The sequence below is a fragment of the Xiphophorus maculatus genome, chromosome 10 (assembly GCF_002775205.1).
Source record: "Xiphophorus maculatus strain JP 163 A chromosome 10, X_maculatus-5.0-male, whole genome shotgun sequence".
NCBI classification, from domain to species: Eukaryota; Metazoa; Chordata; class Actinopteri; order Cyprinodontiformes; family Poeciliidae; genus Xiphophorus; species Xiphophorus maculatus.
Window position 1 is genome coordinate 6,677,652 of NC_036452.1, and position 22,074 is coordinate 6,699,725.

At 36.8% G+C, this 22,074-nt stretch overlaps 1 protein-coding gene across 1 annotated transcript in view; it reads left to right on the top strand.

Annotated features, from left to right (window-relative positions):
- itgb3 (integrin subunit beta 3) overlaps positions 1–17,760 on the top strand; it is a 28,498-nt gene extending 10,738 nt beyond the window's left edge. The window contains exons 8-15 of the mRNA XM_023341566.1: positions 577–666; positions 1,077–1,211; positions 3,618–4,053; positions 9,994–10,216; positions 10,323–10,423; positions 11,879–11,998; positions 16,843–17,009; positions 17,460–17,760. Coding sequence (XP_023197334.1) covers positions 577–666; positions 1,077–1,211; positions 3,618–4,053; positions 9,994–10,216; positions 10,323–10,423; positions 11,879–11,998; positions 16,843–17,009; positions 17,460–17,528 — 1,341 coding nt within the window. The 3' untranslated portion in view covers positions 17,529–17,760. The remainder of the gene's footprint in view (positions 1–576; positions 667–1,076; positions 1,212–3,617; positions 4,054–9,993; positions 10,217–10,322; positions 10,424–11,878; positions 11,999–16,842; positions 17,010–17,459) is intronic.
- Positions 17,761–22,074: the final 4,314 nt, after the last annotated feature.

Here is a 22,074-nt window from a genome sequence, read left to right on the forward strand (position 1 = left end):
AAGATTATCTCACCAACCTTCATGTAAACAATCTGAAGAACTTTGTCTAAAACTATGTATTTACCTCAGCTAAGTTCAGTGCATACCAGAAGTTTACATTCACTGAATAAAAAGACACATTTTTTCTTCACTGTCTGAAGTTAAATCAGACCAAACTTTTCTAGTTTTAGTTTATTAAGTTTAGGGGGGTTACTCTCCACACAGGCCTTGATTTGAGCACTGTAATTTATATTAAATCAGATTATATCAATGACAAAAATGGAAGAAAACTGTAATGGAGGAAAAGCACTCTATGAAACATGGAAAGTCAGCTTTACACTCTACTTATTTAGTAATAATGAGGAATGCAGTTGTAAGCATTACTCATCTGGCAACTCTTTTTCGGACATGAGAAACCACAGAGGCTAGCGGGTTTCGGTATAAATGATTCACATTGTCATGGTTATTGAAAATAGAAAAGATTAATTTGCCACTGAAAACTGCAGCTGCTATAAATGAGAAATTAGAAAACATCTGGACCACTTCTGTAACTTTTAATATTCCTTTTCATTTTGTTGCTATCTTTGTGTTTTTCAGAACTACAGTGAGCTTATTCCTGGCACTACAGTGGGAACATTGTCCAACGACTCCGGAAACGTCATCCAGCTCATCCTAAAAGCCTACGCTGTGAGTAGAAACACACACCTTTGCACCCCTTCACACACACACATTTTTGACTAGACGGTGTCTGAGGACATGACATGTGTTTATTGACCCACACCCATGGCGTCTGAGTCATGCGTGTCTCAGTTTAAATCCCATAGCTCCTGAAGTGTGAAACCAACCAAAAGTTGACGTTTTCTGAGTGATTTTTATTGACCTGAGGTCAAGAAGCAGAAAACAGGTGGAGGAGTTGTAAATTCTGTGAATTAAACAACGACTCGAAGCTGTTTTTAAATTACCAGTGCAAGCAGAACTGACTCAAGACAATGTCTAAACTTGAGCTGTCGCTTCAGGTCAGACGTCTTGTATAAGAACAGAAGTTTTTCACATGAACGAGTTTAAATAATTTCTTTCTTTTCTTTATGTTTTGTCAGAAAATTCGTTCTAAAGTGGAGCTGGAGCTTCTAGGCGTCCCAGAGGAGCTGTCCTTGTCCTTTAATGCCACCTGTCTGAACGGAGAGCTCATCCCCGGCCTCAAATCCTGCTCCGGCCTCAAAATAGGAGACACGGTCAGTCTCCCCTCAACTAAATCTATTAAATCTTCACGGTTTTAAATCTGGTCTGAGCACAAGAAACTGCTTTTAATAAAACTACCTTCTTTTTTGTTACAACAGATCATTGCCAAATGAGGTTATATCATGTAATAGTTGTAAAATGTTAGGCAAAAAAAAAAAAAAAGCTAACAAATAAACAGTTTTGCATTTAGGTAAAGAAATATTTTTATTTCAGAATATTATATTTATATTTTTCCTACTGTCTGTAGGATTCTAGTTTGACTGGTTTGCTTGGTTTTAGTGAAATAATAAATTATTGGATATGTATTAAATTAATTATTATATTTCACCAATTGATAACCTGTATAAACATTTGTGGAAATAAGCTGTACCCTACTCTGTATCTTTACTTTTAAAAGGTTAATAAAATGTTGTACATTGTCTCTGTGCAAAAAAACAACAACACAAAAACAGCAAAATGAATATGCCTTTAATAATAGAATTGATTTTAGTCAAAATGTTCAGAAAATAGCCTGTAAAACTAATACGAAAACTGAACTTGTTTTCGTATTAAATAAATTAAATCCATCAAATGAAGAAACAAATCTTGTTTTCTGGAGGTAAAAGACACATATATGAACATTTTTCTCCTTAAATATATAAAATAACACATTGGATTTTTGGGGGGGGCGGGGGGGGGGTCTAGCAAATTGTCTACTTTTTTCTAAAAACTTTTGAGTTTTCTGGCAGAAATGTGCTATTATTTTTCATCTGCAAAAGTCCTAATTTGCCATTGTACTATAAAGAGCAGAATGATAAAAAAGTTGAAATATTTAGCACGCTAAACATTTGACACTAAATTTAACACTAGTATATTCTAAAACCTGTATAAAAATTTAAATAATAACTAAATGCTACTTCAAAACTCTGGTATTTTTGCTTGTTTGTCATATCATGAGCAGCTCATACCGACCCAAGTCTTTGAGACATTATCCAGACTTCATGATAAAAAAAACACCAAAAGTATATTTATATTTCAGTAGTTCTCTTTGGTATTTCCCCCATCATTGTGGAATTTTTTCCCTTATATTTCCATTCTCTTATAGTTGCCGTCTATATCTATTTAAAAGTTCATTTCTCCTTTTCTTTCCTCATTGTGTCAAAAGAGCAAACACTGGAGGGAACAGATCAACAGTCTGAGTCTGCCTTTTCTGGATTATTTTCCTTTTGGGGCCAATATACAGGATTTAAATGCCTGCTTTCAAAGTTTACCTTGCTACTTTCATATTTACTTACATTTTAGTCTCTGTTGTTCTTGCCTGAGTCAAAGTGACACATTCTGCGCTCCACATATTTTCTTTTCTTCCTACCTCTGATCATATTTCCATATTTGGATCTCTCTCCAGATGTAGTTACTGCCCACTTTTGGACATCTACCAGATATGGATTCAGAGCAACTCCTTTAACTTTGTGCTTTTCTTTGCATTCTTCGCATTCCCTTCAAAATATTTCCTTATGAAATTGATTTGATAATGGTGAAAAATGGCGGCAGTTAAAGTGTCACTGACACCATTAAACCACTTTTCTAAAAAGATGTACTGTCCTTATTTCTGTGTACACAAGAGCTTTTAATAATAAATATTTCTCACAAACTACTTTAAATTGTAAACTCGGCCTCGGTTGTTTACGTTTTGACTGACCCTCATTACATCACAAGATGGCGCCGGCTTTTGACCCAATTACTACAGAAAACAGCGACACTCCTGCAGTGAGAAATATTTATTATTAGAAGTTTTTGTGCACACGGAATTAAAGCGCAGAAGTTCATCTTTTTAAATTATGAAAGTGTTTTTATCATGTCTGTCACACTTTAAAGCTACAGAATATAACTTTTACAAAAAAAAACAATTTTATAAAATTTTTGTGGAAACTGTCACTATGTTGTAATAGTGCAGTATGAGACAGATAATCTGAGGCAAAATCGAACTTGTCTGCCTTCTCCAATTGCTAGCTAGAATCAACCAATCAGAACCAGGAGGCGGGTCATAGTACTATCAATCACCCTCAGTGTGGTGCTGCTCAGCTAGCACAGCATGTCATTAATGCTTATGCTAGTTAGCACAGCCACCAGTGACTGCAGATAAACAGTTTTCTTGTAGCGGTAAGTTGTTTCTCCACCATTAGCACATTTGGCAGCAAGTACTTAAGCTTGATTGACAGCACTAAGACCCGCCTCCTGGCTCTGATTGTTTTTTGTTGTTTTTTTTCATTTCTCCAATGGCAGTAATAGCTCAGGGAGGAGGTGGAGGAAGTCAATCTCATAACAATCTGTCACAACATGGTCACAGTTTTAACAAATATGTAAATAGCATACTTTACATTCTGCAGCTTTAAGTGAACATCAATCTTCCTGTTCTCCAGGTGTCGTTCAGCGTAGAGGCCCGCGCTCGAGGCTGTCCCAGACAAAAAAAGAAGACCTTCATCATCAAACCAGTTGGCTTCAAGGACTCTCTGACCATCATTGTCACCTTTGAGTGTGACTGCAAGTGCCAGAGCAAAGCCCAGCTAAACAGCCCCAAATGTAGCAACGGGAACGGTACCTACGAGTGCGGCATGTGCCTGTGCCACCCGGGCAGGTTGGGGCCGTACTGCGAGTGCGCAGAGGGCGACTACAACCCCATGGAGCAGGACCGCTGCAGCGGGCCAGCAGGATCCGGAGGACCCGTCTGCAGCGGCCGCGGCGACTGCGTGTGCGGCCAGTGTGTGTGCCACAGCAGCGACTTTGGAAAGGTGTGGGGGAAGCTGTGTGAGTGTGATGACTTCAACTGCCTGCGATACAAAGGAGAGCTGTGCTCAGGTAAGGTGCAATGACCTGCAGAATAATACTGGGTTTTGCCTTTGGATCAAAAGATTATACTTTAATAAATGTACAATAAGCATTTTCATTATGACGTATCATGGTGAACTATCCTTGGACATGTTAGGATTGGTCTTTGGGATATACACAACATGTTTATTACATATGTTTAACAAAATCATTCTTAGACACTGAGATTTTTGTTTGGTCAGGTCTGCCTATTTTCAGCTGCCTTCAGTATGAGCTATTTTTAAGGCCTATTGTCACTTTAAATAAAAATAAGCTGGAGCTCGGCTTGGGTTGCTAGGTTGCAGACTAAGTTCTGCTGGGTTGCTAAGTAACGGGCAGTTCCTATTGATTTGTGACATTACATTCCGAAATGTAATTTTCCACATACCAAAAAACATCAACTTACTGCTATTGATTCATTGTTTTGTGCCGAAGCTACTTGGAGAGTTTTTATTTTATTTTATTTTTTTAAATATACGTTTTAGTCTCAACCGACCAAAGAAGACAGTATCAGTTAACGTCTCTCCAGAGATTAGAAGCATATTTATATCCCATTGTCTCATACTCTCAAGTTTTGGAGAAATTATTTGGATTTCAATAAACACCAACTGGGGCTGCACAGTGGCGCAGTTGGTAGCACTGTTGCCTTGCAGCAAGAAGGTCCTGGGTTCGATCCCCGGCCGGGATCTTTCTGCATGGAGTTTGCATGTTCTCCCTGTGCATGCGTGGGTTCTCTCCGGGTACTCCGGCTTCCTCCCACAGTCCAAAAACATGACTGTTAGGTTAATTGGTCTATCTAAATTCTCCCTAGGGGTGTGTGTGTGTGTGAATGGTTGTTTGTCCTGTATGTCTTTGTGTTGCCCTGCGACAGACTGGCGACCTGTCCAGGGTGTACCCCGCCTCCCGCCTGGAACGTAGCTGGAGATGGGCACCAGCAACCCTCCCGACCCCATAGGGACAAAGGGTGAACAGAAAATGGATGGATGGATGGATGGATGGATGGATAAACACCAACTGAACCTGCTGGAAATGATGCAACATTTACTCCTTCAATTCTCAATCATGTGTATATAAAGAATATAAGTCTAAGTAAATGCAGGATGCATTTAAGTATAATTTAACATTAAAACCTTGTTATGTAATGTCTTTTTAAATGGTTAAAGTGCAAAAAATGATCAATTGACCACAGTGAATTTTGTGTGTGGTTGTGGTGAAGTTTCCTGTGTTTACAGTAGTTTCAAGGCTGGCAGTCCCTTTTGCCATGCCGACGTGCCGCCACCCACCCTCCTCATCTGGGAAGAATTACACGCAATAACAACTCTCTCCTTCTTCGCAGGACACAGGCTCCACTCACAATAAACATGTGCCATTGTGTAGGCACCATGTGTGTTTTTCTTTGGTCAGTCGTGCAAAGCTTTTGTAGAAGTTCAAAAAGGTTCCATCACAGAAAAATGTTCAGCTCCCCTGATGAAACTTTTCTTCTGCCAGAGGAGACCCTTACATTTGTGAAGATTTCTATGCAGAAGTTGACAGCAATTTAGCCTCCTTGTTGAGTGCTGCATATATTTAGTCACATAGAAACTGATGATTTTACTTTGGAGATGTTAATAATTAAAATTTTCATTGTGAGATGCAGCTGTTTAAAGATCATTACCAATGAAAATCATTTAAGATTAGGCATTGAGGTTAATTCAACCATATAGGGAGAATTTAAACCATGAAGGGTTTGTTTTAGGTCATGCCATATCACTTTAATTGGATTGAAGTCCAGCCTTTGACTAGGCCACTAAAAAAACATATTTTTTTGATCCAAACAGACATGAACTTACAGTCGTGCTTTGGTTTTTTGTCCCATTGCACAACCCAACAAGTTGCCGAGAATCCGAAACAAAAAAAGTTGGCTCAAACATAACACTACCACCACCTTGCCTGGTTGTTGGTATGATGTTTAATTTTGAAAAGCTGATTAAGTTTTATACAAGAAGCAGCACAATGTGACATTTTTGCATTGTGAGGCCATAGAATCTTGGAGAGTTTTTTTTATTTTAAAATTTTTTATTGGCAAATTTGGAACAGACATTTGCTTTTTTTGGTCTGCAGTGGTTTGGACTGAACACGAACATGTACTGGGGCAGGTGAGACCTGCAGTGCTCCGGATATTGTTCTGGGTTTCTCAGTGACCTCATCAATGAATTGAATTTTGCTTTTATGCAAAGTCCATACGTTCTCTACGGGTTTTTTCCTGATTTATCCTGTCCCAAACCAGTCTGTTTGTGGTCATTGCCCTATTGGGTTCTACAGTCACCTTGCTGCTGAATAATATTGTTCCAACAATAATTGCTGTGGCGTGTTTCATGGTCAGCCTTCTCATGATCGCAGAAATGGCTTCCCTGTGGTCGGTGACTCAGTTTTCTGGGTTTTTGCTAAACATTCTTACAAATGTTCTTTAATTTGTAGGTGATAGTTTGGATCAGATTGTTGGAAATTGGGCAAAACTGGGTTTATATATTACCTTAATCCTCCCAAATGGATTATTGGAAGCCCTGGATTCAACCCATTTGAAAATTTGGGGGATAAACCATTTTAAAGAAACTCTGCCAATCAAAAAAAAGTACCGTAGTTGTATATCAATCCATATTTATGCCAAAAGCTTATTGATGGCAACAAAAAGTCAAAGATATTCGGCCAAATGTTAATGTGGGCTCTACATATATGTTTTATTTATGTAAAATTTTGATTCCTTGAATATTAGAGAAGATCCTAAAGATTCATGTTGAATTATAACCCACTATGGAAGAATGAGCTATTTAAAGAACTTATTAAAAGTCTAATCAATTCCAGATTCTACCTACAAATAAAGGGCAAGCATGAAAGCGCATTTAACATTGTTATGACCCGGTTGAAACTTTCTGTCTCAGTGCCAAAGATTTTTATTAAAGATCAAAATCGGTCAGGATCCGTGACTTGAGTTAAAGAGATGTAGTGCAAAGTTTTGGCACCAACCACTGACCTGTCCTCCATTACATCATCAGATCTCATATATCACTCTTACTCTCCCCACCTTTGCTGCTCTCACCCAGAAACGTTCGTTGTATTCCCAAAAGTCTGCAGAGTAACATGAAAATACCTTTCTGCTTACTCACGGGCTTTTGTGGTGTAATGAGGCTAAAAATAAATCCATGTTTGGTCAGAGAAGGACCATGTGTGTAAGAGGGCTGGAAATGTTCAGAGACTGGGTCTCTGCAGAACATGGTGTGTCTTTGTCTTCAGATACCTCATTTAAAGTGAGGGACGTTTGGACTCTGCCATAGAACTGCTAAATTAAAAGACCTCAGCTCTGCGGTTGAGTGGTAATAACAGCTTGTTGGGGGATCATTTTTTATCCAGTCACGCTGTCCCAAGCTGCTTCCTGTCTCATTGTTTATCTGGACATTGTTTTCTGCGGTCGCGCACCACAATGTTTTCTGCACCGTCACTCAGATTGGCACTCGCATGCACACATGGATATATATGGAGTACCAGCAAGCAAATGATGTGCACAATTTTACCCACTTATGTAATGAATCATTCATCCAGAAATAAAAAGATGTCTCAGCCAGACAATGGAACGTTAAGCGGTTTTAGAAACCTCAACAAAACACTTCTTCTTTCCAGTCAGGAGTCTTTCCAGTCGGACTTTCAGAAAATCACTAAAAATGACTAAACTGTCATTAATATGACCTTTGATAGTTTGTTTTAACTAACCTGTGGTTGTTGAACATAAATATAAAGGACCCCAAAATTATCTTTATACAATGTTATAAAACAGGAATGTCAAACTCATTTTTATTTTGGGCCATATCAAGATTATGAATGTCCTCAAAGGGCCGGTTGTGCTAAAAAGTATTAATGAAGCTCATTAATAAACCTCAATGAGTGCTTCCTAAAGTTAAATAATACCGAACATCATTACATTGATATCATTTGGTAGAATACATATGAAAACTACCAGAAAAGATTATGTCCAGTGGAAAAATAAAAGAATTCTGTCTTATGAGGTCAAAAGTCAGAATTCTGAGAATTCAGAAATTTTTCTTAATGTTTTGACTTTGTTTTCCAGAATTCTCCTTTTTCTCAGAATTCTGTCTTTTTCTCAGAATTCTGACGCTTTTTCTCAGAATTCTGACTTTTCTCAGAATTCTGACTTTTCTCAGAATTCTGACGCTTTTTCTCAGAATTCTGACGCTTTTTCTCAGAATTCTGTCTTTTTCTCAGAATTCTGACGCTTTTTCTCAGAATTCTGACGCTTTTTCTCAGAATTCTGTCTTTTTCTCAGAATTCTGACGCTTTTTCTCAGAATTCTGACGCTTTTTCTCAGAATTCTGTCTTTTTCTCAGAATTCTGACGCTTTTTCTCAGAATTCTGACGCTTTTTCTCAGAATTCTGACGCTTTTTCTCAGAATTCTGACTTTTCTCAGAATTCTGACTTTTCTCAGAATTCTGACGCTTTTTCTCAGAATTCTGACGCTTTTTCTCAGAATTCTGTCTTTTTCTCAGAATTCTGACGCTTTTTCTCAGAATTCTGACGCTTTTTCTCAGAATTCTGTCTTTTTCTCAGAATTCTGACGCTTTTTCTCAGAATTCTGACGCTTTTTCTCAGAATTCTGTCTTTTTCTCAGAATTCTGACGCTTTTTCTCAGAATTCTGACGCTTTTTCTCAGAATTCTGACGCTTTTTCTCAGAATTCTGTCTTTTTCTCAGAATTCTGACGCTTTTTCTCAGAATTCTGACGCTTTTTCTCACATATTTCCCCCCAGAATTCTAACTTTTGATCTTCAAAGATTGAAGTCAGGAAAATTCTGGTAAATTCTGAAAACAAAACAAGAGTCAAAATTCTGAGTAAGAAAAGTCAGAATCAGATTTTATCTAAAACCATAGCATTACACCAGTCACCCACTTTTGTGACTATATTTGTTTTTTTTAACCAGACTATAAGCTGGTTTTTTTTGGTAATATGTTGATAATTTGTATTATGTTTGACGCCAAAGAGCAAAATTTTCCATTTACTGGCCTGCTTTAGTGGTCAACAACGCAATGAAAAGTTCAATCTTTCTACACTCTGATGGAATTTAGAAAGACCAAAAATAAATATATACCCTGCTTTTAGTCTAAATGCACTTATTAATTGTTCTGAAAGTGCTGTAGGTGTTTCTAAAGAAAACACCCACAGTTTGGCATTTAAAAAAGGAGTTAAGGCAAGAACTCAAGGTTCATAATATTCACATTAAAGTGAAGAATGGAGCCAGTTAAACACTTTAAATAAAAAAAAAGTTTTAAAATTGACCTATTATTCAAAATTCATATTTTGCCCAAAAGCCCAAATGCTTTAAAAAATAGCAAGCTGGTTTTTTTTGGCAATATGTTGATGTTTTTTGACACTGTGACGTTAGCTAGCAACCTCAACCAAACTTAGCAACTCACCCAGAGTTCCAGCACCTTTGGTTAGCTGGTTTTACCACTGTATGCTGTACAATGGCTGCTGGAAAAGACAAGGGTTTTGTTGGTGACTGACTATTCAGAAATCACTTGCTGCATTCTTGTTAGTTGTGCAGGAGGCTCCATTTCTGCTTTTCAAAGATGTACGGATGTGTAGTTAAGCGTCTGTCTGCAGCAATTTTTACGTGAGTGCAAATGTTGAGTTTGGAAGACGTGGACATCAGCAGCTTATTTAGATTTAAGCTCATTCTGAAAGTTGTTTAAAATGAGCAAGTTGTTTTCTATGTGTTATCCAGATTACATCTATCAAAGCCGCTCAACACTTCTTTCTTCACACCCATAACTTATCACACCCATGTCCTCATTTGTTCATTCCGCTCTTTACGTTTGACTATAATACTATGTCACATGTGCTACAGTAGCTTATCAGAAAGTGACGTTTTCTCCCCATTTCAGGCCATGGAGTGTGTAACTGCGGTTTCTGCCAGTGTGCGCCAGACTGGCAGGGTGAGAACTGTAACTGCTCCCGACGCACGGACACCTGCATGTCCAACCTGGGTCTGCTCTGCAGCGGCAGGGGCCAGTGCGTCTGTGGGGTCTGCGAGTGCACCCAGCCGGGGGCCTACGGGGCCACATGTGACAAGTGCCCCACCTGCCCAGACGCTTGTACCATGAAGAAGTGAGCATAAATATGCACACATTTCCATGCCTTGCTGCTGAATTCAAAACATCTGGATTGTTATATTCTGTGATAAAATGGCATTGACTATGTCTTGTCATTACAGGGAGTGCGTGGAGTGTAAACATTTCAAAAGGGGAAAGCTGCATGACGATAACACCTGCAGTCGAATCTGCAAGGATGAGATTGTACTTGTGGATGAAATAGGTAAGCTGATCAAACGTATATTGGTAAAACATAAACGTTATCAATAATATAAATTTTATCAAACTCTGATGTGGACCAAAAAAGCAAACTCTGGTCCTCCTAAAAACCTGATAAAAGTGAACTCTGGTGCATATGTGAATTCAAGTGGACCAAGAGCAGGAAGTGGGCTACAACGCATGGCATTCTGGGTAATTACAACCAAAACAAACACACTAGTCTAATGAAGGGATGTTAAACTCATTTTTAATTTGGGCCATATTAAGATTAAGAATATCTTCAAAGAGCCAGTTGTGGTAAAATGTACTGATAAAACTCATTAACAAACCTCTCTAAAATATGAATAAATAGCATTTGATGAGTATTTCTTAAAGTTAAATACCAAACATCATTACACTGACGCCATGTGGCAGACACAGAAAAAGATTATTGTCAGTGGAAAAATAAAAATATTCTGGTATTAGTCTTGTGAGTTCAAAAGCCTGAATTCTGAGAATTTTGACTTTTTTTTTATTCTGAATTTTTTTTCCTCAAAATTTTTACTTTTTATTCTCTGAACTTTTACTTTGTTTCTCAGAATACTGTCTTTTTCTCAGAATTTTGACTTTTTTCTCAGAATACTGACTGTTTTTCTCACATTTTTTCCCCCAGAATTCTAACTTTTGATCTTAGAAGATTAAAGTCAGAATAATTCTGGTAAATTCTGAGAAAGAAAGTTTAATTCTGAGGAAAAATATCAGATTTTTTTTTTTCTGTTGATAATCCTCTTTCGTTGAAAACTGCTTTCATTTATGTCATATAATTATCATTCTCAAGGTTCTATTTACATGTCCCTGTGGGCCACATAAAACTTTCTGGCGGGCCAGATTTGGACCCCGGGCCTTGAGTTTGGCGTGTGGTGTATTGCTTGTCTTTCACCAAGAGAAAAACAACCGCTAAAATCTGATGCCACTTCATTTTTGTTTACATTCGGTGAAGGAGGAAGTTGCGCTCATGTCTTCTTCAGAGGTTTTTGTGTGGTTTCCCTCAAGAGGTTTTGGTGCAGCGCCACTACAGGCGAGGAGGGGAACAGTTTTGTTTGGCACAGTGCAGTGTGAAAGCCAACCACAGCAGCTGAAAAAGTAACTGAGTCCACCAGAGCATCAGGGGTGACAACACCCTTAGAAAATTTGAAAATATATCAGAAATAGTTTTTAGAATGATCAAATGTCTGATATACAAGAGAAAGATCTCAAATATTAGCTTAAAGATAGCACTGTTTGGATTATTGTACCAATGCAATGTCAAGACATCTAAATACACATTGCAATGTATTTGGTAAAAATACTGATTGTTTGTAAAAGGTGCTTTTATTTTCATCTTTAACAGCCTAATTTCTAGTTGTGTTTGTGACAATTGTATTTGTTTAGCTAAAAACACGGGCACAAACGGACTTTTTCCTCGACCCTTTCCACACAGTTCTCCATGACACGAACGCGGTAAACTGCTCGTATAAAGACGAAAACGACTGCGTGGAGCATTTCCAGTACTACGAGGACGCCAGCGGCAAATCCATCCTGTTTGTGGTCAAAGAGCCGGGTAAGCAACACGCGCCCACCATGCTGGAGAGGGCAGCGAGAAAATGTTTCCAAACATTTTGAAGCTCTAACCAACTGTTTATATGTAAAATAAAAGACACATAAATTTTTTTTGACTGAAACATGAAATCAAACTAAGCTTTTCCTTTTTTTGCATAATTTAGGATTACCTAAATTAATTTAAATTTGCTGAAAGCCACAATAATGAGCTGATTTTCTTTTTAAGCTTTTTGCATTACTTACTTTAGAGTTTTCAGAAGAAGACATTTGACAATTTACAAAGTACCAATACTTTAATGTTTAATTTTAAGCCTTAACTTCCTCTTTATGAATAGCTTAAAGCACAATTCTAAAGATTTGCTTTTGAACAATGAAAAATGACTTAAATGTAAAATGTATTGTAAGAGTACAGTATTTTTTATTGTAATTTAATTTATTAGGTGTTATAACTTCAAAAAATATTCCTGGCTGCATCTTACTGTAGTGAGCAAGCTAATTTTAGTTGATGTATTTATGAGAATTATTCAAATGAATCAACATGTAAGAGCTTTACAAGACTTTTTTTTATCTTATCAATTGTTAAAATCAAAATTATGAAGTCAAGATGAAGTAAATAAAAACAGAACCAGAACCAAAAGCTCCGGTTGCCTTGTGTATAATAAAACAGCAATTTAACATTGATACAATATAATGAAGCAACATTTACAGCCTCCAAAAGACTGTAAATATGAAATGCAGTAGCTTAAGCTATTAATTTTCTTCATCTGGTTCAGGTTATGTGCATAATAAATTGGATATAAATGTAAAAATTCGATGCATGTTGAATAACCACCAATGCAGCAGCATTATTCATATTTTTAAATAGTTTATCTTCATCCAGGCTCACTGATACCTGCTTGTTTGGCAGCTGAAAAGAGAGCGCTTGGTGTAAAACATGCTTTTAATGATCATTACCGCTCAGGGAGAAACTCTGTCCTTCGGACTATCGCTTTAATGAATGTGTGTATTTAATTTAGACAGGAGTGGGTAGAGAAGCACCCCTGGAAATTGCCTTGAACACAGGTGCCCCCTGCTGTGTCAAACAGGGCTGTAAACAGCAGCCCTGCTCCTCTAGGAAACTGCTGACTTTACAAATCCTCAAGAGGACAGCGGGACTAGAGAGCGAACCGAGAGAAAGGCAACAACTGAATAAAATAATGAGAGTAAATAAATTATACTGGAGAGATGATCTTTAAGTACTTAGTAAGATGTGTTTGAGCTGTTAGAAGGGCGGTTAAAGGGATCAAAAGCTGACGTGTCGGAAGCAGCAAAGTAAAAACAAGAGGAGGAAGGGAAGAAGAAAAGTGCTTTGAAGTTTGCTGTAAAAGTTTGTTCGTGTTGTAGGTTACTCAAAAGTGCTGCAAACAAGCTGCATTTGTTTTGTCTGAAAGCACATTCTCACACACGCATGCAGTTTGATTTTTAAAATTTATTTATTTATTTTATTGATTTTAGTACAATAAGATAAATACTTCTTTAAATTAACGTCCAAAAAAGATAAATATGAATAGTTTCAAACAGAACCAGGTGGCTTTTGTTCAACGTTGTCTTAAAGTGAGTACTTTGGAGGATTAGTGTAAGCATATATATATAAACATGACTGAAAAAGATTCAGTTTCAGACCAAGTAGGGTTAACAAAATCATTTTTACTTATCATTTATTAAAGCTGTAGTCTGTAACTTTTACAAAATGGATGTTTTATACATATTTGTTAAAAATGTCTTGACAGTATGATATAAGACAGAAAATCAGCTCCTCCACATCTTCCTAAAGCCGTCTGAAGAAATGCACTGCTCCCAATCAAAAACAACCGACCAGAGCCAGAAAGAAGATCTTAGTGCTGTCAATCATCCTTGTGTACGTGCAGCTTAGTGTGCTAATGGCAGAGAAACAGCTTACGTCCCAGCAAAACATTTTATCCATCGGTGGCCATGCTAGGAAGAAGCTGTAGCCTAGCAGAGAGCAAGGGGGAGAGTGTGAGCAGCACATGCACAAGCATGATTGACAGCACTAAGACCCTCTTCATGGTTCTGATTGGTTGTTTATGACCGAGCTGTGTATTTCTGCAGTTAGCACTGTGAGAAGGAGCTTGATTTATCTATCTCTTACTATACTGTACAGTTTAAAATATGTATTTTTTTAAAGTTACGTACTGCACCTTTAAATAGCATCATATTTATTTTTATTTTCTTTAGAAAATATTGAAGAAATTTACAGGCAGTAACATTTGTGTGCTTTTAAATAGCTTGGGAACGCCAAGGTAATAAATCATAGCTTTGTAGGCTTAAGGGAACAAGTACATAAACATTTCAAGTGAATCTGCTACAGTGCTGCTTATTGGTACCTATTTTTTGTGGGGAAAAAAAAAATTAGTTTCTACAAACGGGACTATTCTCTTCTGAGTAAACTGGATTTTTTATTTTATTTTATTTTTTTCATTTTTGCTCCTGCAAGTTTTCTTCGTCATTTTATACCCAACATAATTTTTAATATTAAGTTAATCTCTGATTTCTATAACGATGAATATCTCAAAAGGTGATCAGACTTAACAAAAATATTTAAAGATAATTAATGTTGGATGCAGATCAGGGCTCCTGAAGCCATTATGATTGATCAATGGTGTTTTACGTACAGAATTATTGCAATTAATTGATAGTTAGCTATCTAGCTGTCTGGAAAAGGTTAAACTGCCATTTGCATATGACTCCATGTTGTTCTCAAAAAACCTGCACCCCAAAATAGTGAAGGGGAAACTTGAAATGTCTTTATCCATAAAAGAAACTGAAACTGTTTTTGTGACTCGCCACCTGAACAGGTGTGGAATATCCAGTTAAATCTTGCTGATGCTACATCCGACTAGCCTGCGGTTTGGTCATCATAATTCATTAAAATACAACTGTTTAAAGCATTTTACCTCATTTGAGTTTAAGTCCAAATATCTATCGTGATAAATAACCTGGACCTTGTTGAGTCAGTTGATGGTAGTAGACAAAACCAACAGATTTTGAGAACTTTTAAACAACTTGAACTTGTATTGTCTTTGCTTCTCTGGTTTGGCCAAACATCTCGGAACAAGGCTGCAGTTAGGAAAACATCTTCCAGGAGCCATTATAGCCTGGAACTACAGGCCAACAAAATCAGAGGGTTAATAAAAGCGTCAAGATGATTTTCTGAGGAGCTTACAAACTTTTAAGGAATTTTTTTAATAAGATGTTGGGATAAAACAAGAAATGATTCAGCAGTATTTAGTCTTTTACTTCCATCGTAAATACTGAGAGACGAATTTGGTGGATAATTTAAATAGCAAGTTTCCCCTGGACAATGAATGATAGGAAAAACACAGACGATAACGCAACAAGTCGAGTCGTCTTTCGCTCTGGTGAAGGAATGCTCCATGTTAATGAGTACCGCTGTCAGTCCGTTTTGAAACCCCTCAAATCAGATTCCTGTTGCATTTTTTTCCCCAGACCATAATGAGGGAAGGGAAAGCTGTGGCCTCTGCTCTAAGATGTCAGTATTTTCCACTGCAGCCCTTCCTCTGTTCTTCTTGTTTATTTAACTGTTAAAGAAACTGTTATTCATGCAAATTAGGTACCAAACCATTGATTTGTTTCTGTCAGAGATTCTCAATTGGCCTAGACTTTGACAAAAATAAAAAAACACAGTTGTTGATTTTGTTGTACATGTTAAAAAAAGGCTATATGGCTCAATTTTCCCCCCATTTGATTAGAAGACCTTCTTCATGTTTGCAGTATCCACTCGAAGACTCATGTTACGGGACTTAATATGGGTTTCTTTCAGCTTGTGTAATGAGTGATTGGAGTAGGTGACTCACTACAGCTTCAAAATGTTACAAATTATTAACAACTAGAAGCATCGGAAGAACTGTTCTTAATGGAGGTTGGATATGAATGAAGAAACGAATCAAAAGATACGATTTAGATTGAAAATATATTAATATTCAAAACAAATAGGAAGAACTGTAATAATTAGGATGGGGGAAAAAATCTAACAATTAGTAATAACAAAATAGTTATTGAAGGTTTTGGTGCTGTCCAACCTTCATGAAGCAATAACTCTAATAACTCAAACGCAGAAAAAAAATAGTCCTTTGAATGAAAACAAGTTGTTGCTAGGTAACCAAACCTTTTCTCTCTTTTTACCAAAAACTGAACGATAAAAGTCTTCAGTCTGATGATTTGGTCTCTCCTAGCCCGTTTTTTTGAAAGATAATTTTGTTTACAGAGACTTCATCATTCATTTTATTTGTTGTTTTTGTTGTTTTCTTTATTTATTTTGGATGTTTAAAATGCCGTCCAGTTCCAGTGTTTAATGTTCGTTAGAATTTAAAGTAGATTGATCATTGACAATGTCTTCTTGCTTTATTGTGCCATTATTACTATTATATTACTTGGTCTCAAGACAACAATATGATCGTTTATCACAATAAGTTCTGGCACAATTTATTGTCTAGGAAAATTTGTTACTGTGACAGGCCTAGAAATTGTAAATAATTTAAATATGACTAAATATAAAAGCATGCACATGGAAATATCTTAATCTACAAATAAATCTATTAATGAGTCCAGAGAAAATTTTGATTTGAAGACACTCAGAAATTATACTGAAATATGTTGCTGGAAAAAATTAAAAAGTTCAGCACGTATGACCTTTGCAACAAACTTAAAAGTCGGACGCAGTGACACGTGGAGGAAACATATTTGTAATATCACACTTCCTCTTCCTGACCTCCTTTGCGTTTCCACTACTCTTCATCTTTTATCTCTTCCTCCTCTTCCGCCCAGATTGCCCCAAGGGTCCGGACATTTTGGTGGTGCTCCTGTCGGTGGCGGGAGCCATTTTGTTCCTCGGCCTGGCCGCTCTGCTGATCTGGAAGCTGCTGGTTACCATCCACGACAGGCGGGAGTTTGCCAAATTCGAGGAGGAGCGCGCTCGGGCCAAGTGGGACACGGTGGGTGGCGTGTGCAGAAAAGCAGCTTTTCTGAATTAGCACATCTGCAGAACACCGAATGGTGGCACAGTATTTAACTAAAACATCTAAAAGGCCACACACTCAGCCATTTGCCTGTTTTCTGAGGGTGTTGTTTTAATTATTTAGTGTCCTGCTGTTACTCCCAGCTGAACAAAAGGCAGTCAGAGGAAGGGCTGGGTTTAAATTAGCCAACGATAATCATCCTATTCTGGTAATTGGCCTCTTTGTGGTCTCACAAATCTCACAAGCCTCAATTTCCATTGAATCACTAAAGTCACAGAATAAAAGATGTGTTAGCACACACTGAGCATTTAATTGCTTTTTTTTTGTTTGTTTTTAGGCATTTAAACCTTTTTTTTCAACCTTTCAAATCTACATTCTCCTACTAAAACTTAAATGATAATTTCCTAATTTGTGTTTTCTTTGCAGGGGCACAATCCTCTTTATAAAGGAGCAACGTCTACCTTCACAAACATCACATACAGAGGAAAAGACTGATGCTACTGAGTAAAGAGTAGAGGATGAAATACTGGACTTTTTGAGAGAAAGTGGCAAGTCATGTGCAGCCTTCTACTGTCACGAAACAATAATGTGTGTGTAAATATGTAGAAATATTTCTGAGGAAGCATTTTTACTAGTCTTTCATATCTCACTGATGAAAATAGTTGTTTTGTATGATTTACAATTAATTTTGTTGCTTAGACCAGAATAAAGTCTTGCTTCCCCCTCATGTCTTTCCAATATAAATATTGTGTTTAAAAGGCTTTCATTTTATATCTGAAAGTTAGAAAATATATAAAAAAAGCAACAAGAAGCCAAACTGAGGTGACTTCTAAAAATTTCCAAAGAGGGAAATGTTGCCCCAAGACCCAATGACGACACAATGACGATCAAAGAAGAAAGTTGAGATTGCAAAGTCTCCAACTTGAATAGAAGAACATAAAATGCAGATTTATTGGCGATTTGTCTTCTAATGAGGAGGAAGAAGTAGAGAAAAATGTTGCCTACAACCAGTAGCATGGAGACCTAACAAACCAGCACACTAGCCAGGGATTTAAAAGTGGTGGTGAATACCTGTTATTCAAAGTGTTTAGATACTTGACGTATTCAGAACATTTTTGCTTCAGTTCTGACTTTTGAAGGTTTCCAGTAACACCGATGTGTCAAAGCTCATGGCGCGAAACCCTGTGTCGGTGCGCATATCGCTACAAGAAAGTGACATGACCTATACAGGAACTATTTCGAATTGACACTGACGACATAAATCGTGTCTATTAGGAAGCATGTCTGTCCACGGGATGCACTGCCAAAAGAATGTCAGATCTGTTGCAGTTCAAAAACCAACAAATGCCAATTTAAATGCTAATTTGTTGGTTTTTAAGCTAACTTTTGGCAACATCGAAGTGGGCAGGCAGACCAAAAGTGCCACAGCTGATGCCATCCAGGAAGTGCAGATATACTTGGCAAAATTGCCAGGTCCCAGGATATGAGATACTGGGACAACCAAAAGACAATCTATTCAAACCTCTTCCACCTTTTTTTGCAATTTTTTGCACTCCAGCAAGTTACATCAAAAAAGCATGACAGATTCAATTTCAAAACGAATGCTATTTAATGCTTTCATTAAATAGAAAATTAAAATCACACATGAATAAGGTTGTTCACCCAATAAGTCACTAAAATTCATGGCAGCGACGGATGTAAACAGTTACATGAGATATACTTCAAACATCAGACGGGACGTCAATTTTCTGCTATAATCGATAGTAGCCATGCAGGCACACCCGCTACAAGTAAACAAACGCACCCAGTATAACACTCTCATTGTATTGGCTGAGAGGTTGCTAGGCGACGGTACTTTTGCGTTCCAAGCGCGAGCAGAGAGGTTTCAAGCGGAGATTTGATCCGAGCAGAGACAAGTTTTGAGGCGAGGAGAAAAGTTTGAGAAAGCACAGTGAATATTTGAAAGAGAGCAGAAGTTTTGAGTACAAGCATTACAACTTTTGAGAAGGAAGACACAAAGCTTTGCTGTCAAACTGAAAATGTTAGCACAAAATCCTCCTTCCAGACTGAAAATGTGTGCTCTCGAATTATGGCAGAAATATTCCCCCATAGTCAGCGTCTTATTCAGGCATTGGGGCACCAGGCCTCTTATACTTCAGAGCAGCTACTTATGTGAAGTTTTTTAAGAGGGTGGGAAGCAAACTATCATCCTCCTACTACTCCCTGTCTTCGTCTTCTTCGTTGGTTTCACTTGTAGTGATCACGTGACTGGCGTGATGTAAAAAAAGGGTTTTGATACGGCTGACCTCATCCTAGTGCAAAAACTTTATCGAAAAGCGTGAACTTTTTTGAAATCGGCGTGTTTCCATTAGCAAATTTATTTTTGTAATTTCATTTTAAGTAATGGTAACTACTGACTCCAAACTCCAGAACATTATAGGCTGCAATTCTTTACTTACTTAGGCCATTTGGTTTTGCAAATGTTTCCACTTAGAAGTCCAAAATAGTCACTGGCACTGAGCAATAACTCCCCACAAACTGCAGAGCTGTTGGCGTTGGTCAGTGTGACGTCGTCTACACTTTAAAACTTATGCAGAGTCACTGTAATATCACCGTAAAGGCTTTGCTACGACAAAGTAGAGCAAAAGGAGAGAGAAATGTTGAGACACAGCTGTGCAGTCAATGTTCTAGCCACAAACCTGTGGTCATTTTACAGCGTGTATCCTGTGAAACCGTATTATAATCACTTCAAGAACAGAGGAAAGGGTTAACGTTCACACATAATTATTGAACAAAGCCTGAGCTGCGGGTCCCATAAACTACCCACACACAGCTTTTTTCTGTAAAAATCTGCTCAGGATCAGAGGATGTTATGGTTGATTTTATCGGAGCATAAATAGTTTAACCCACAAAATATTACTTTGAATAAAGGACTCACATCCTCCTTCACCACAGACAACTTTGACATATGTTGAGGATTTAAATCAATTAAAGTTAACAAGGCATGTCTAAAAACAAACAAACAAACAAACAATAAAAAATAAGCTAACAGAAATCGTGTGATGTGGATTACTTTAAACTAGAACTGAAGTACACAGTTAAATTTATTTCTTTTTTCCTGGGAAGTGAAAACATGGGATAAAAATGGCCTCAGAAAACTTCCTGGAACTTCTTAAGGAAGAAACGATTTAAATATGAATGTGTAATAAACTGACTTCCAAACTCCTTTTTTATTGCTTTAAAAGGGAATTATTTGTTTTTAAAATAAAAGTCCAAGTTTTTTTAGTGTCACTCTGATGCATAAAAGTTTTTGTGAACTCAAACGTGTTCAATCAACTTATTATTTATTGTAAGAATTTGACATGTACTTTCTGCTTGATTTTATACTTTTATTTTTAAAGATACATCACTTTAGTTTTATCAAAACTTAGCATGAGATTTAAATTTTACATTTTTTATGGATATCTAAGGCACAGTGCAGACATTCTTGAGCACCTGCTGAAGATGAAGCAGGACAAGATAAAAATCTTTTTATATTATTATTTTATAAGCTGAAATTTAAAGGCTGGTGATTTTTCTGAAAATGTTCTGCAGGATTAGTAACATCCATTTGAAATATGACCATGACTATAGGAGATTTAGCATGATTGAAAAGTCAAACTAAAGGGAAGGATGCTGCTCCACAATATAAGCTTCACTTCCTGTTCACAATGTTGGTATTTCCTATGTGAGATTTTATTGGAAATGCGCCAAATAAACTTTTTTTCAGGTGATTTGCTGCCAGCTAATGAGATCTGTTTCAAACGTAAATTTATTCAGCCTGATGAACTTTCCAACCATGCATTTAAACACCAAAACCTTTTAAGAAATTGTCCAATGTGATAATTAACTTTAAAACTGTCTTATAAATTATATTTTTCCACTTAATAGATTATTCAAAGGAAGTTCAGGTTGCATTAGTTATTGATCATAAATCATAAATCAATTCCCACATGGGATTAATGTGAATTTACGTCACTCGAAGAGATTTTGGGTTAAATAGATGTTAAATTGTGTGTTTCTTTTAAAAGTTTTGATTTATTTATAACATAAAAAGCAAGCCTGTGTTGCACCGATTGTTTCAAAAATACATCTGTGTTAGTGTTAAATACAAAACCTTGATCAAAATGGGATCTGACTGATTTCTAAACTTTTAATTTAGACTCACGCAGTTCCAGTAAATTTCCTCTTCATTGTGATATTCTACTGTCAAACAGCGACCTCTGGTGGAGCCTGTTCAGCAGCACAAAACGGCAGGCGGATTCTTTCTTCACTACAACTTAAAGTGAGATTGATGAAGTTCTGCTTAGGTAAAAAGTTCTGGCAGTGACACAAATATTTCTGTACATTGTAACGAACATTCAAAGACTTTTATTGGACAAATACATCAAATCTATAAATATCTGGGACAAATCCTGAGTGATAGTAGTCTGTTCTTGTTTTATTAGTGCTCAGAATCTAGTGCAGAACTAACATTCTTTTTTGTAAATGTAGATGCAACAAATGCAGATTTTAGCAGTATTTTTTTTTATTTATTTATTTTATAAATCCTGCTTCAAATTTCCATAACAACATGACTCAAGTATGAGTAATATTTATTATTTTTTCCCTTATCATTATGTTGGAAACAGTGTTGGTTTTTTTTCTTACACCACTTTAAAGTAAACATCAGCACCCCCTTTTTTTGTAAATGCTTTATATTTTTCTTTGTTTTAAACCTAAAAACCGAAATAAAATGGTGGTTCTTTAAAAATGATCATCTATTTCCTTTTGGAAATACTAAGATGTCTTTTCACAAAATATTACATAACAAGTTTTATTGAGCTGGACTGAGAGCAAAAACACCTCTGCCCTAGAATATTTCAGAATATGAGATCATTCTTCTGCAGAGTTCACATATTTATTATAGACTCTGGAAAAGTTATAGAAATTTGAAAATTAAATAGAATTGACATGTCACAATCACAGTCTTCACAGTATAGGGATTTCATGCAATCAACCA